The sequence below is a fragment of the Oryzias melastigma genome, linkage group LG12 (assembly GCF_002922805.2).
Source record: "Oryzias melastigma strain HK-1 linkage group LG12, ASM292280v2, whole genome shotgun sequence".
Classification (NCBI taxonomy): domain Eukaryota; kingdom Metazoa; phylum Chordata; class Actinopteri; order Beloniformes; family Adrianichthyidae; genus Oryzias; species Oryzias melastigma.
Genome location: NC_050523.1, coordinates 24,332,563 through 24,347,746, shown reverse-complemented (window position 1 = coordinate 24,347,746; position 15,184 = coordinate 24,332,563). Strand labels below are relative to the sequence as shown.

Genomic DNA, 15,184 nt, shown 5'->3' with positions numbered 1-15,184 from the left:
CCATCCCTCTATCCATCCATCTTCTTCCGCTTCATCCTTTCCTATCATTTCATGGGAAGCTGCTGGAGATCAAACTGGCCCATCAAACGACAACAAAACAATTAAAAATAAAAACTATATTCCTTTCAAAACACTTTCTAAGTTAAAATGATATTGAATCAAAAAGCACAAATCCATCACTTTAGCAGAGACATCTTTTCAATAACCATTTTTACAAGCCTCCAAGTGCCATATAGAAAGCACTGTATAATATTGTTTGTTGGGCTAACAAGTTCAAATTATGGATTTTAGCTAAACAATATATTAAATGCATGAGCCTGGAGATTGTTTCTTCTGTTTCAATCAAGTTTTTGTCCAGAAAGGACTGAAGACTTAAGGAAAAGGTCATCACTTTTGCATTTTGCAAGAGTCACACGAACAGCAGCAAACAAAGGTCATGCAAAATAGTAAAGAGTGGAAGCGAGGCCACCAAACCTGCGCCACTAAATCCTGACTGACAGACTGCAGCACATTCACAGGACAGTGAAGAGACAAACACTGCAGCCTGAAAAATATGTCTTAACAATCCGCTGCTGTCATTGACATTAACGAAGTAACCATGGCTGAGAAGCATTCAGACACCGTCATGATAATGAGAGGACACGACATGCTCAACCATCAACCATCAGTTCAGGACAGATGATACAATTACTAACACTTCACATGCAGAGGCCCTGACCACTCTCAAGGAGAACCTTATTAACCAAAGAAAGCATCTAAAAGGTAAGGCATCGTTCATGTGGTGTCTCGCCTGCTGGGATCAATAACAGTTTGAAAAAGGCTTTTCAAAAAATCCATCTAGTAAACCGGCCAGGAGAAATAGACTCAGCAACATTCTTTCCGAAAGCTGTGACTGCACTGAATACCAATTCAAACCAGGGACATTCCTCTGGGATTCTTGTCTGATTTTAGGACATTTATTAGAAACGTAACATGTTCTTTAATCTATTTAATTGTCTGTAGTGACCATCTACATTGAGGAGAACTGTACCTGAATATCAATGTACCAGGTATAATGACGATAGAGAGTCTGTATCATTCCTGCATTAGTGCTATTCTATTCTATTCTATTCTATTCTATTCTATTCTATTCTATTCTATTCTATTCTATTCTATTCTATTCTATTCTTCACAGCGTGACTACATCACAAACACACAGCCTGAGCCCCATATGGTGTAACCCTTGTGTTATCCTAGGCATGTTTACATTAAAAGTGGGGTCATCTGGACCACTCAAGACAGCGAGGTAAACTTTTTTGTTCAAGGATTTTTTATCTTCGCTGGTGTTTGTGGCAGACAAAAAATCCTGTCCACCTTTGTCATGGGAGGGATCACACATCAAGGGTGGGGTCATCTGGACCCCACAAGAAAGCACCAGAGTTAAAAGTGGGCAGAAAATATGGCCGCATATGGGTTTGTCCACAGGTTCTGTGGTGGCCCCACCTGTGTTTGCCTACATTAGCTTAAGTGGACACTCAGTAGGTAGGCTCGCTTCGCTAGCCAGCCGCCTAGTGGACAGCAGAGCTCGCTAGCTCGCTACAGCGGAGCTTTCTTGCTCAATACAGTTGAGCATGCTAACTTGCTAAAAAGGAGCTTGCTAGCATGCTACAGGGGAGCTCACTAGCATGCTGCAATGGAGCTTGATAGCATGCTGCAGCAGAGCTCGATAGCATGTTACAGGGGAGCTCACTAGCACGCTACAGTGTCCACCGGGACAGCTGGCTAGTGTAGCAAGCTAACCCACTGAATCTCCACTTAACCCAGTGTGTGCAAACACAGGTGGGGCCAGCACAGGAACTGCAGACAAACCCAATCGGGACCAACATTTTTAAACCACATGGAGCCCATTTGGTCTTGCTGGCTGGGATGTTCTATTTTGTTTGGACTAGTGCTGGGCGATATGATGATACACATGATGTGGGCAAAGTGTATATCGTGCCATTTCTCTTGTGTAGTTTCTATTGTTTTATTTGTTTATTTTTATTGCTGAACGTTTGTGCAAAAATGTGTTTTCCTACAAAGAAAGTTGAAACAGTTGTGGACTTTAAAAAATGTTATTTGAAGCATTTCAGTTACATGTTACTTGAAAAATAAATTCAGAGAAAAGTAAGTAATGACATTTTGTCTTTTTTTTTTTAGGAAATAACTAAAAATATACTTTGTGATATAAAATAATTTGTATTGTGATACACGTTTTTCCCATAATCGCCCAGCACTAGTTGGAACATTGTTTGGTTGCTGCATTGAATCCAGGAGAATTCCATCATTTTTTTGTTGCGTTTTGTAGATCAAATCCTTGTCTTGTTGACCCAAATATCTAAGCTTTACCTTCAAACCCCACATACATCCATGTTGTTGAGTTAGGAAGGTGTTTGTCATAGTCCCAAAGGTCTCATATCCTCTGTCTATTTACAGGACTGATCAAGAGGACATCCTGATGTTCTCTGTCAGCATTTGCACTCACAGCTCAAACGGCTCTACAGAACGGCGCCGCGGCAAACCTCTGCTGGCAGCCGAGCGGCCTGCACGAGAACAGACCCACAGCCATCATGGCAGCCAAATAACTCTTATGGACTCTGCTGGATTTAGTTTTCAATAAAAAAATCAATTAACACTCAAATTTTAAATTACAGTCTCAAAAAAATGAGGGATATTATTTGTAGCGTATTTATGAGCTCTACAATAGTGTTTAAACATGACCTGGAGAGGTCAGAAACGGCTGCATCCAACAGCTGTTAGATGAAATGTGATGAGATCTGAGATCAGCAGCATGAGGGCTCCTCTCTCTGGAGAGTGTCAACTTCTCTGAGCGCCAAACTGGATTCAGTTACACTTGAAGTTGAAGGTACAGAGTTAGACTAAGAACAACGGCAGAGCCAGCTACTAACAAGACTTTGTTATTCATTCGGTGTCATTGGTGTTTGGGGTTTTAAAAGTACCATCACTGTTTACAAAAGTGATGGCCTCAAATGATTCCCGTCATGTCTGTTTTTGCTTATAAGAAGCTGAGAGGGTCAGAAGAGGTTTGAAACTAACAGGATGGCGAACTCTAGGACTATGTTTCGATCTAGATCAGGGGTGTCAAACTTATTTTGGTTCAGGGCCACATTCAACCCATCTGGTCTGAAGTGGGCCGGACCAGTAACAGAATAGCGAGATGGTCAACTTGTTATCTGTAGTTTTGTTTTTGTTTTTCCTCAATTGGAAAAAATCCTCAAACAGCCAAGTATCCTATGTTTATTTCTTGATCTCTTGTTGTGCTGGTTTTGCATTTTCTCTGCTTCCCCTAGTGGTGGAATTATGGATTCCGGTCAACAAAAACTCGCCACAGGAATGGGCTAGAAACTTGCTTTTGTTCCAACACCCTTATATTTTTTTCTCTTCATGACTGGGCCAGGTTAAACCATCTGGCACATGTGGCCCGCGGGCCACATGCTCGACACCCCTGATCTAGAAGATGTTTGAAGCCTGTAATTGTCATGCTCTGCATTACCACTGCAAACTCGGCGTGGTTTCAGACTTGGTCATGCTTCCAGATGTTTATTCCTTAAACTTTTGAGACTCTTTTGTTTTATTGCTGCACATTCCTGAAACAGTTACTGCTCTCCTCTTTATTACCTGCAGTTGTAAATCATTTTAACCAGCGAGACTAGTGAGGCTGTGGAGTGTTCTGATGTCAGTCAATGCTCTTGGTTTTCTCTGGGGCTTTAGCTTCATATGTCACAACTGATGACAAGATATTTGGAATTTCATATTCATTACATTTTTTTTACTCCAATTATGAACTATTTATAAAACCAAATTTGTTTTAAACCTTGTTTTGGTAAACTGGATTTTCATTTACAAAAAACAATTAAAACTTCATAGGCAGGTTTATTTACTTTTGGTGACAGTAGTGCATCCGGCATGTTCATTCATTCATTCATTCACTTTCCTGACCGCTTTGTCCCTTACAGGGTCGCGAGGGTGCCGGAGCCTAAACCAGCTGCTGATGGGTGAAGGCGGGGTTCACCCTGGACAGGTCTCCAGTCTGTCTCAGGGCCTCAATCACACACCCATTCACTCTCACATTCACACCTAGGGACAATTTAGAGTCACCAATTAACCTATGAAGCATGTTTTTGGACGGTGGGAGGAAGCCGGAGTCCTCGGTGAAAACCCACGCATGCACGGGGAGAACATGCAAACTCCACACAGAAAGGTCCCAGTTGGGATTTGAACCAGGGCCTTCTTGCTGTGAGGTAAGAGTGCTAACCACTGCGCCACCATGCAGCCCGCATCCAGGATGTTTAGTTGATAGCTGAAATCACTGAAGCTGATGGCTGAAAACGCTGAAGTTGATAGCCAGCTAAAATAGTAGCTAAATGCCAAATTATCCTAAAGACTAAAAAAAAAAAACTAGGTTAGCCAAAACAGCTAGCATGTAGCTGAAAAACATAGCTAAGCGTCAAAATAGCTTAAAAAAACTGAAAAAAACTAAACTAGCCAGCATATTAGCCTAACTCCAAAATAGCCAGACCAGCTTGCACATGGCTGAAATATTAGCTAAACTCCAGTACAGCCTAAAAAACTACAAAAAGCCTAAATTAGCTAAAACTGGCCTCATGTAAATATTAGCCTAAGTCCAAAACAGCCTAAAAAACGTAAAAAAAATAGCCAAAACAGCTAGCATGTATCTGAAATATTAGCTAAACTCCAAATAGACTAATTTTTTTAGTAAATGCCAAAATAGTCCAAAAAGCTAACAGAATGTCAATTTTTTAACTTTAAAACTGTAACTTTTAACATAATTATGAATAATAAATCAGAATAAATCAACTTAAACATTAAATAACTTTCAATATTTTACTCTCCATAAAAATATATTTAGTCAAAATTGTTCAAGTTACAAATGAGCACAAGATAACATCGGGTCATTAAATAAAATAATCTGGAGGGCCGGATAGAATTACCCAGAGGGCCGGATCCGGCCCCCGGGCCTTGACTTTGATACATGCGATCTAAGGTTAGGATGAGTTACTGCAGTCTTCATGGGTAAACATCAACAGCTGGGAAATTTTGTGTTTGGATGGTTCATCCCAACTAAAAAAAAAAAAAGAAGCTTAAACTTTTACTGACTTGTTGGATCACAGAACAGGTGAGTCACAAGTCCAGATTATAATTATTTACAGAGCAGGTGCTGTCCTCCTGTACAAATTCTAACCATAACTGATCCTACCAGCTTTAACCTACTTCATCAAAAACATACCTTTCCTGTCAAAAGATTTGGGAAAATATAGAAAGAAACAAGAATTTCCCTTTGGTTTCATTATTCCTTACAATGCACGAGTCCAACATTAATCTGTCAGAGTCTATCTTAGGACAAAAAAATCATTGACCACACAGGTGAACACAAGAAAGAAAAATAGAAGCTGCTGAACACAGAGTCTTGAGCCAGAGACGATTCTTACCCTTTGCCCTCTGTGGTGCAGCAAAGAGGAAAGACTCTGGCAGGACACATGACTTCACTGCGTTTCAGATGTTTTTATAAAGGGCAGAATGATAACAGACCACAAAAGACAGGCTACACAAAGGAGGAGTAAGAAATGTAACAACATGAAACAGAGACACACAAAGAAAATGAGAACACTTCACATTTTATACAAACAAAAGTAGTGTTCCTTTGATAAAATCACATCAAACTCTGACGTTTTAACTTCTAAGTTTGAAGGAAAAGATTTAATTGTTAAAGATTTTAGTCCAACAGATGAGGAAACCTCGCAGGAACTCCTAGATAGGGTTGACCCATACAGGTGCTGCGGGTTTTTGAGATGTCCGGGCCCATAGAGGGTCATAGACAGCTGCAGTCACATCTTAAAGTCAGAGCGGGTGAGTCTTGTGGTTCCTTTCAGGCTCGAGCGTCCACCTTAACCCTTTAACACCGGAGCTCCAGAGTTTCTGTTCTTTGATTTACTGTAACTTTTCAACCGTTAACACGATCATTCCAGTAGATCCTGAGGAACTCTGGTTAGTTTATTTTTCTCCACTTAGTAATCTGATTACCAGCAGGTCGTCTGGTCTGATCTGAGGTCTAACACACATACGAATACCACCATCATCCTCCATAAACATAAAGATGGAAATAGTGAGAAGTCTAAAGCTGTCATTGACTTTGAATAGACGACATGATCATCTTAAACGTTCATTACTGAGAGTAAACTCACTCAGATCTTGTTCAAATGTTTTCTAGAAGTTCTCCTTTATCAGCTGACAGCAATAATTTAGTAGTGAAAAGTCACATTCTAGTTTTTACAGATCTGTTTGTACAATTGTAACACAGCAGTAAACAGACATCTGTACCATTCCAATATGTCTGGCAGCTACTTAAATTATTCCATTTTTGATCTATTTACTATTTACAACAATTTTGCACGAGGTAGTGTCACTGCTGTTCATGTTTCATATTGTGAATTTTACAAATAATTGCAATTCAATTGGTGTCAATGTTTGTCAAAGACATAGTATTACTGTTTGCAATGTTTACAATGTTGCACAAAATAAGACGCATTTTAATTATGATTGTGTTCAACCTACAGAATAAATGGAATATCGCATATCGTATCATGAGGTACTCAGTGATTCCCAGCCCTTCTGGACATCATAGGCGTCCTATGGGCACTTACGCATCACATACACCATTTATGTGTGGTCAGAAGGAAGCCAGTACTCACACCTTACTAACAACCAGAGACAGGATTACCAGTACATCATAAGTACGTGTAACTCCATTATGCTTACGAATACTTCCCAATGCACTTACCACACACACAGCAATGGTACATTCCCTTTTCACGATGTCCCTTGAGATGGTCTTACGAGCCTTAAAGACACGCCTGCCCTCCACGACCCCCCACGGACCCGGACACCAAACACCCACAGCACCGTCCGGGTGTACGGCTATAGGGACAACTGGAATAACCATTAGCTGGTCTTAGTGTAGATCAATACAACCTGGTTTTGTTTCTCTTTCTGTTCTTTTTGCCCCAAGGAAACAAGCAAAAATAAATTCCTTAAGTGTAAAACAACCCCGCTGAAAAGCAGACAGCCGTTCGGAGAGGATTACAGGACAAAGAGCTGCACTATGCAGAGTACTTTAGAGAACTTTAAAAACACAGACATGCAGTCCAACAAGCATCGCCAACGCCATGGACACGCTCCTGTGTGGTAACATGACGCCAACACAAACACACAGCTGGTGCACCAAACAGAGTATGGACCCTCAGCACAGGTGAGCAGCAGCCTCCACTCATGTGGAAAGTGTCAGGTATCAATTAAAACAAGACAACACATTTAACCATTCCGTACACAGCAGTCACACATACATGTGAGGAGGAATACAGCAGAAATAAAGGAAAACTTTAAACAGACTTTTTATTGAGTCCAACTCACAAATCAGGAGAGAAGAACCATATTCTGTTCTTTATTCAACAGCTGAGCTCTCTCTGGTTAAATGTAAGAACTGTTTTTGTTTTCAGTTTGTTGAGCACAAAGGGGTAAAACCACAGAAGAGCTGTAGAGGGACGAAAGCAGCTCTAATGTCACAGATTAAACATGTTTTTAAAAACCTGTTCATTCAGCTTTTCTTTACAAACAGACTTCATAAAGGCCAAACATTTGTTGAATTTTTAAAAACTAGACATTAAATGTACAACTCTTTGTGGAACTAAGCAGTTCAAAGGTTTCTAACTAAAATATATTGAATAATTTTCTCTGTTTTCAGTTAGAACCTCCATCTTTTTCTTTGGAGGGGATTCAAACGTCATTTTTTAAGACACTTCCAGACACCAGACTGAAATGCTGACTTACTGCTCTGACGCCACGCTCCGTGGAACAAGACGATTTGTCTTCTTGTTTGAGAGAAGATCACAAGGTCCCACAGCGTTCTGCCTCTGACTGTCAGGTATGAGTCTCTCAGAGCCGTTTTACTCCTGTGCTGTCAGCCAATCAGCTCTCTGCCATGTGCGCCAGTCAGAGCCAGCAGGCAGGTTTGGAAGACGGAGTGAGAAGAACGGCCGAGCAGGTGAGGTGTGTGACAGGTGTGTTTGGTGGTAACATCACACAGCCTTTGTCTGTCTGACTGAGGATGGAACGCACACACGCAGAAATAACACAGACACAAAACACAACCAACACCTGCTGAAATCACAAACCAACAGAAGACAGACAAAAACAGGCTTAACTCTGAGAGGTCAGAGTTCTCAGCTGAAAGCACCAAACTTCTATCCTCCTTACTGGTATTGTTGCAGGGAGAAAGCAGACGGAGGACTTCCAGGAGGTGCAGAAAAAGTGGATTAGAGGAGGACAAAAACTGGCTCTTGAATGGGTCAGAGCCTCTTTAGATCACTTAGGTATGCAGGTGAAAATAGGTCATCCATGCGTGACCCATTTACATTTTCATTTGGATAAATATTTTGCAGATTTTTTGAAACAGTCATATCTAATAACCAAAACACCTCGTTTTTTGACCTCATCCAGCAGGACTTGATTGAACTGAATCCAAACCAAGAACACTCCAAGCAGCAGCAGAACAGTCAAACTGTGATGAAGACTCCAGTCAGGAAACTCAACTAGTTAGCAGTTCAGACGAGGACACAGCCTCACATTCCTCTGAAGGACTGGAGCCAAACGTGATCACGTTTGATCACATACAGATTCATTCATGTGAAAGTGAAGACTAACCACTTTTTTATTGATCTTTTTTTAAAACCCAAAACGACAATGACGACTTGAGACAGCAGATTTTCCCGCTGGGCTGTTGCCTCAGCTGTTGGTGCACATCAGCACATCAAGCATGAGGTGGTGAAAGCTTCAGAGACACTGAGCTAATAGAGAGCAAACCCTGCTGTCTCACCTGAGCTGGTTGTAATGTGGGCAGTCCGGATTCCTGCCAGGTGAGTCGGAGCACGATGGGAAATGACTGTGTTCAGATGGATCTCTGCATCAATGCACCGTGAGTTTGTCGCTTTCAACTTTACAGCCTAATACGCTGCATTAATGTATAAGTAGAGCTGCCACATTTAGTCGATTAATCAGTGACTAATCAACTATTAAAATAGTCAACTAATTTAATAGTCAATTAGTCGTTACTGTATATTATGCAGAGTCGGAGTGTAGTAAAGTTGAACAAAGTTGAGAGGGTTCAGCACTAAAAAATGCACAGTACTTTAGCAACAGGCTAACGTTTTGACTAATTTAGTTTATTGAGGAATTTTAGGCTATTTTGGCATTTAGTTAGTGTGTAAACAAAGTGCTAGCTCTTTTGGCTAATTTGAAATCTACTAAGGTTTTGGGGCTAATTTGGAGTTTAGCTCATATTTAAGTAACAACCTAAGTATTTTTGCAAATTTGTAATGTATTGGAGATTTTTAAGGAATTTTACAACAATTTTTTCAGAAATTTAGATGAACTTCAGTGCTATTTCATGGTTCTTTCGCAAAATTTCAAGTCTTTTACCAAAGTTAACATTATATAGCTTTTTCATTTTCAGAAAATCCCTTCAGCAATTATTATGACTAATTTCAGCAACAAAGTAATCACACTAGCATATAGCAGATAATGCAACTTTTCTTGTTATATTTAAAACAGTGAGACCAAAACGTTATCTTTTGTGAAAAATAGTTCCTTGTTTTAGATGCCGACCTAATTTGATTTAATCTTGTTATAATCCCAGAAACTAAGAAGGACAGAGGCTGCAAGATTCATTAAAAACTTAATAAACTATCATCCTAATTGTCTTTATATTTAGTTAGCTTAAAGCTCATGATGGATAAGATGTTTGTTTTACATCCACTTTGCGTATGACCCGATTAGTCGACTAATCAGAAAAATGAATTGGTGATTAGTTGACTATTAAAAATAATAATTTGTGGCAGCACTAAAATCAAGTTTCACTGCAACAATTTAAGCTTCCTGAGTCAGCACAGATAATCAGACCAGAAACATCAGAGAAAGTTCCTCTGCTCTGAGAAAAGAAAGGGAAGCGTCGTCGAGCTTTGGTCTAGAGTTCAACCTGCTGTCAACACACACCCACAGCCTGCAAACCACAGACTGCTGGCAATACAATAGGAAAACACATGCTAACATGCTGTCAGTGCTGCTAAAATCAAACCTGCACGAGGTTGACCTCCTACGACTCCCCATGAGATCCTTCCAGAGGACGAAGCTCCTGCTCTGCTGTGTTTTCCCTTCGCCGCCACGCCTTCCTCAGCTCCATGTGGCTCCACCACCTGAGCTGTCTAAAGTCTAAAGTCCTCATTTGTGTTTTGCCTCTCCCGCATCTTCCAGTGAAAGTGTTTCTGCAACAGCAGCCCTGCTCACTGTCACGCCCCACTCAGAAAACATGCCTGGCGCTGTGCCTGAGAAGCAGAGCTGCGACGTGCAGTCTGGCTGTCACACTGCATGTGTCACCCTCGCCTGCACTCTCATGATCTGATAACTGTTTTTCCTGCATTAATAAACACATTCACAAAACGCAAGGTCACTCATGCCCTTAAAATAACTGGATTAGTCTTCAGACGAACATCCTGAAGGATCATCTTTGGTGTTCACTGTGTGTAAGCAGTGAAGTCGACTGGAAAACGCTCATTTTAGTTAAAGGTTAATTCCCTTGTTTTATCAGATGACGCCTAATAGATCTGCATCAAAGATTAACTGTTCCTGTTTTCCAGAATCCACATCAGAACCACTCAAACAAAAGGTTTAGAACACGTGTCAAAGTCAAGGCCTGGGGGCCGGATCCGGCCCTCCAGATCATTTTATTTCATTATTATTAATGATCCGATGTTATCTTATTCTCATTTCTAACTTGTATAATTTTGACAAAATCTATTTTTATGGAGAGTAAAATATTGTAAGTTATTTAAGGTTTAAGTTGATTTATTTTGGAATAATATTCCTGACTTTTTATTATTGTAAGTTTTTTTTTTAAATAGTTTTTCTAATTGGCATTTAGCTAACATTTTAGTTTTCTATCAGTTTCAACATCTTCAGGAGCCAAATTCATCTTACAGCATTCACACTAGCATTATCACAGGTAATGCTATATATCTAGTTTATAATTGTGTTAAGAAGTTACAGTTTTGAAGTTTTAAAAATATACTTTTAGAGTGTTCAATAAATGTTTATCCTGTTCAGCCCGCGACCTGTTCTGTTTTGGATTTTTGCCTCTTGTGGGTTCGAGTTTGACACTCCTGATCTACAGGATGCTGACTGGTGACAGATTACAGAAAACAACACAGAGGAAATATTCAAACCAGGAAGAGAAGGATGCGGGAGGGGGACTTCCTGATGTGTCTTAACATTAACCAACGCTGAGTGTATTTTTGCTGTGCCGGTCTAAAGACGTCCAAATGTAACGGTGATACTCAGGGAATACACTGATCCTTCTTTCAAGACAGAACTGTACGCGCAGATTACAGATTAAACTGCATCCACTGCAGCTCTCACCCAAACATGGCTGCTACCTGAAGTTTTGTTTCAGAGCACAGATCCCTGCCAGCGCTGTTACTTTGGTTCTGGATGGAAGCTGTTGTTCGGGTTCCGGTTAACTTAAGTGTCCTGGGTCACGTTAGAAGTGTGGTTTAGGAGACACATGAATGCAGACAGGTGTACCTGCGGATGGTGATCTTCAGAGTCTTGTAGGATCCTTTGACCAGAGCGATGGCCTCCTGCCTGAATCCACTCAGCTCTACGTCGTTAATGATGACAAGCTCGTCCCCAACATGCAGAGGCCGCTCCAGGCTGTCGGCCTTACCGCCCTCCTCCACCTGCACAGACATGGCAAGAAGGAAGCCGTTCAGGATCTCAGAGGGTTTTGCTTCAGCTTTCAGATTCAGCTTTATTATGACACAGATGTAGCTGTTATGATCCTCAGATGAAAAACGTCTAGGAATTTGTGACATGGTAAAGCAGATGACCTCAAACGGCACATTCTATGGGCTGAACTAGCCATCTGAATAGATGTGTCGGCTTATGCTCGCTAGAGTTATGCTTTCTACTGTCCTCACTGGAGTAAACTCCAAACACTTTTCCAAAGTCTATCGGTGGAACAAAGAGATGATTAAATTTAGCCATTAAGGTTTTACATCTGTTGTTGTTGTCTGTCTACAGCTTGTGTTGTTGTTTCTAGAAACACGAACATTTGTCCAGGATGGTGAATGACTGGTTGAAACGCTAACCTGTTAGCAGGTTGCAGCATTTCCAGGTGACTTTAAATTCCACTTTCCAGAACGGTCCTACAGGAGATCCTCCAACAACTGTCAGTTAAACTAACACCTGTAATCCCGTCAGGCCATAAAAAAGTTTCATTTCAGGAATTGTCTCATCATTGATCGTCTTTTCTGCGCCCTCACTCCTCCTCTCCTCTCAGCTCACAGACCGAGGAAAGGATTTGAATGGAAATGACCAACGAAGCTGTTCCCACTCACAGACCTGCTGCCTCAGAAATGGGAATAAAGCTGTCAGTCAAACCTCCCCTTTTAGACATCAAAGAATTTCCAGATACAAATCTTGTTTTTTTTAACCTTTTGCATAATTTTTAGTCCAAACAACATCTGTTCTGCATCCTTAGCTGTTTACATGCAGAATAATCCGAGAGGGAACATTTCAAATAAAAGAATGACTAAGATGCTTTTAAAGCAGAGCCTCCAGCTTTCAAACAATCTGTGTTTGGAAGCTCTCAGAATGAAAACAGAAAGAGGCTGGGGAGAAGTTCTAGGAGGTTTGACTCGGAACTTCAAAGAACCGCTGCCAGTGGTGTTTTTAGAATTAGTGAGAAAAAGGATTAAAGTTATTAATCTCTCTTTAAACAGAGATGTTTTCCTCTCTGGTGACTGAACAGTGAGGGGAACAGAAGCAAACGAGGGTTAGTGCATGGAGGTAAAGGCTGCAGCACACTTAAGGAAACAGCAAATACATGGAAACACATGCAGCCTTAAAAGAAATGTTCTTTAGAATGGTCAAATGTACCTTGAGTGAGTTTAACATTCTCACACATGCATCTAGATACAACTACAGTCTGTACTAATCCATTGAACCGATCAGCTGTTCATTCACAGATAATTGACAAATCTGTCTAAATAGTGAGCACATCTCCTTAGCTAATCCTCACAGGCGTGGCATATCAAGATGCTGGTTAGACAGCAGGATTATTTGACAGAAATATTTTGTTTGTGGAAAATGGTTCATATCTCTGAGCTCATCTCATTTAAAATGGGAGCAAAATCAAAAGTGTTGCGTGTATATTTTTGTTGAGTGTATTTGACATTTAAGTACATGTCAGAAGACTACAGCTGAGGAAAGAGGAGAGAAAGACACTTTATTTAGAGTAAAGGGTCCCTTTCAACTGACACAACTTTACTCAAATACCTTGAAATGGTCAAAACAAAGTCATAACCTTTTTTATAATCAATATTAGACACTTCTGTTCTAACATAACCAATAAAAAGTAAAGTTAATAAGACAGACAAAGACACCAGACTATCCCCAGTTTGTTTCTTTGAAGGGAGTCAATAGACTCTGTGCTGTTTGGTCACATCGTCCATCCCATTGAACATGAACCAAAGAAAGAGAAGGAGAAAGTTGTTTCAGGAGATAAGAAAGAAAATCACAGATAAACATGTTAATGGTCGATTTCAATTTCAATAGTTTGATGCTTTTCTGACAACCGCTGCACAGGTTATTCAGAGGTTTCAGCTTCACAGGACTGTAGACAACAAAGTAAAGAAGACAGTCACTACAATAGAGCACGGAGTAGGGTTGGTTATGGTCTGGGAATGCTTTGCTCCATCTGTCACAAGGTGTGTTCAGTCTGTGCAAGATCAATGAAATCTTAAAGTCTATCAAAGCATTCTGGAGTGACATTTGCTGCCTAGTGTCAGTCACAAATCGCAGGTCTTCTAAAAGAACAATGACACAAAACACTCACTGCTAAGTGTGGGTAAGTTCTATTGGTCTCTTGAAGTTCAGCATTTCCTTTTTCAGTTGAGCTTGTCATTATTTTTTTATTTTAAATGTAAAATGATTGTCATGACATGTCCTAATATACACTCACTGACCACTTTATTTCACACACCTTGCTAGTACCGGGTTGGACCAGAACTGCCTTAATCCTCAGTGAGCATAGATTCAAGAAGGTTCTGGAAACATTCCTCAGAGAGTTTGGTCCATATTGACATGACAGCATCACAGTTGCTGCAGATTTGTCAGCTGAACATCCATGATGACACTCTGCCGTTCCTCCACATCCCAAAGGTTCTATTGGGTTCTGGTGACTGTGGAGGTCATAGAGTCCAGTGAACCCATCGTTCTAGAAACCAGTCTGAGATGATTCCAGTTTATGACATGGAGTCTTATCCTGCTGGAAGTAGCTTCAGAAGATGGAACTCTGTGGTCATGAAGGGATGGACATGGTCAGCAACAATACTCAGGTAGACTGCGGGGTTGGAACCATAATCAACTGGTACTAAAAGGGCTCAAAGTGTGCCAAGAAAATATCCCCCTTAACATCAAACCATCACCAGTCTGAACCGTTGATACAAGGCAGGATGGATCCATGCTTTCATGTTGATGATGTTATCATCTGAATGTAGCAGCAGAAATAGAGACTCATCAGACCAGACAACGCTTTTCTGTCTTCTATTGTCTAGTTTTGGTGATTCTGCGTGAATTGTAGCCTCAGTTTCCTGTAGCTGACAGCAGTGATACCTGGTGTGTTCTTCTGCTGCTGTAGTTCATCTGCATCAGGGTTGTTGTGTGTTCAGAGATGTTCTTCTGCAGACCTCGGCTGTATGCAGTGGTTATTTCAGTTCCTGTTGTTCTATCAGCTGGAACCAGTCTGGTCATTCTCCTCTGACCTCAACAAGACATTTCCACCCACAGAACTGCTGCTTTCTGGATATTTTTTTTTTCCACCATTCTCTGTAAACCCTAGAGATGGTTGTGGGTGAAAATCCCAGCAGATCATCGGTTTCTGAAATCCTCAGACCAGCTCATCTGACACCAACAACCACGTTTAAAGTCACTTCAGTCACCGTTCTTCTCTATTATGAAGCTCAGACTGAATTGCAGCAGATCATCTTGATCATGTCTACAAGTATAAATGCATTGA

The 15,184-nt window shown here is 40.7% G+C and overlaps 1 protein-coding gene across 1 annotated transcript in view; it reads right to left on the bottom strand.

The window, feature by feature from the left end:
* The window catches only part of shroom3 (shroom family member 3), a 72,580-nt gene that overhangs the window by 46,853 nt on the left and 10,543 nt on the right, over window positions 1-15,184 (bottom strand). Inside the window, exon 2 of the mRNA XM_036214621.1 lies at window positions 11,689-11,843. Within this exon, the coding sequence (XP_036070514.1) occupies window positions 11,689-11,843 (155 nt within the window). The remainder of the gene's footprint in view (window positions 1-11,688; window positions 11,844-15,184) is intronic.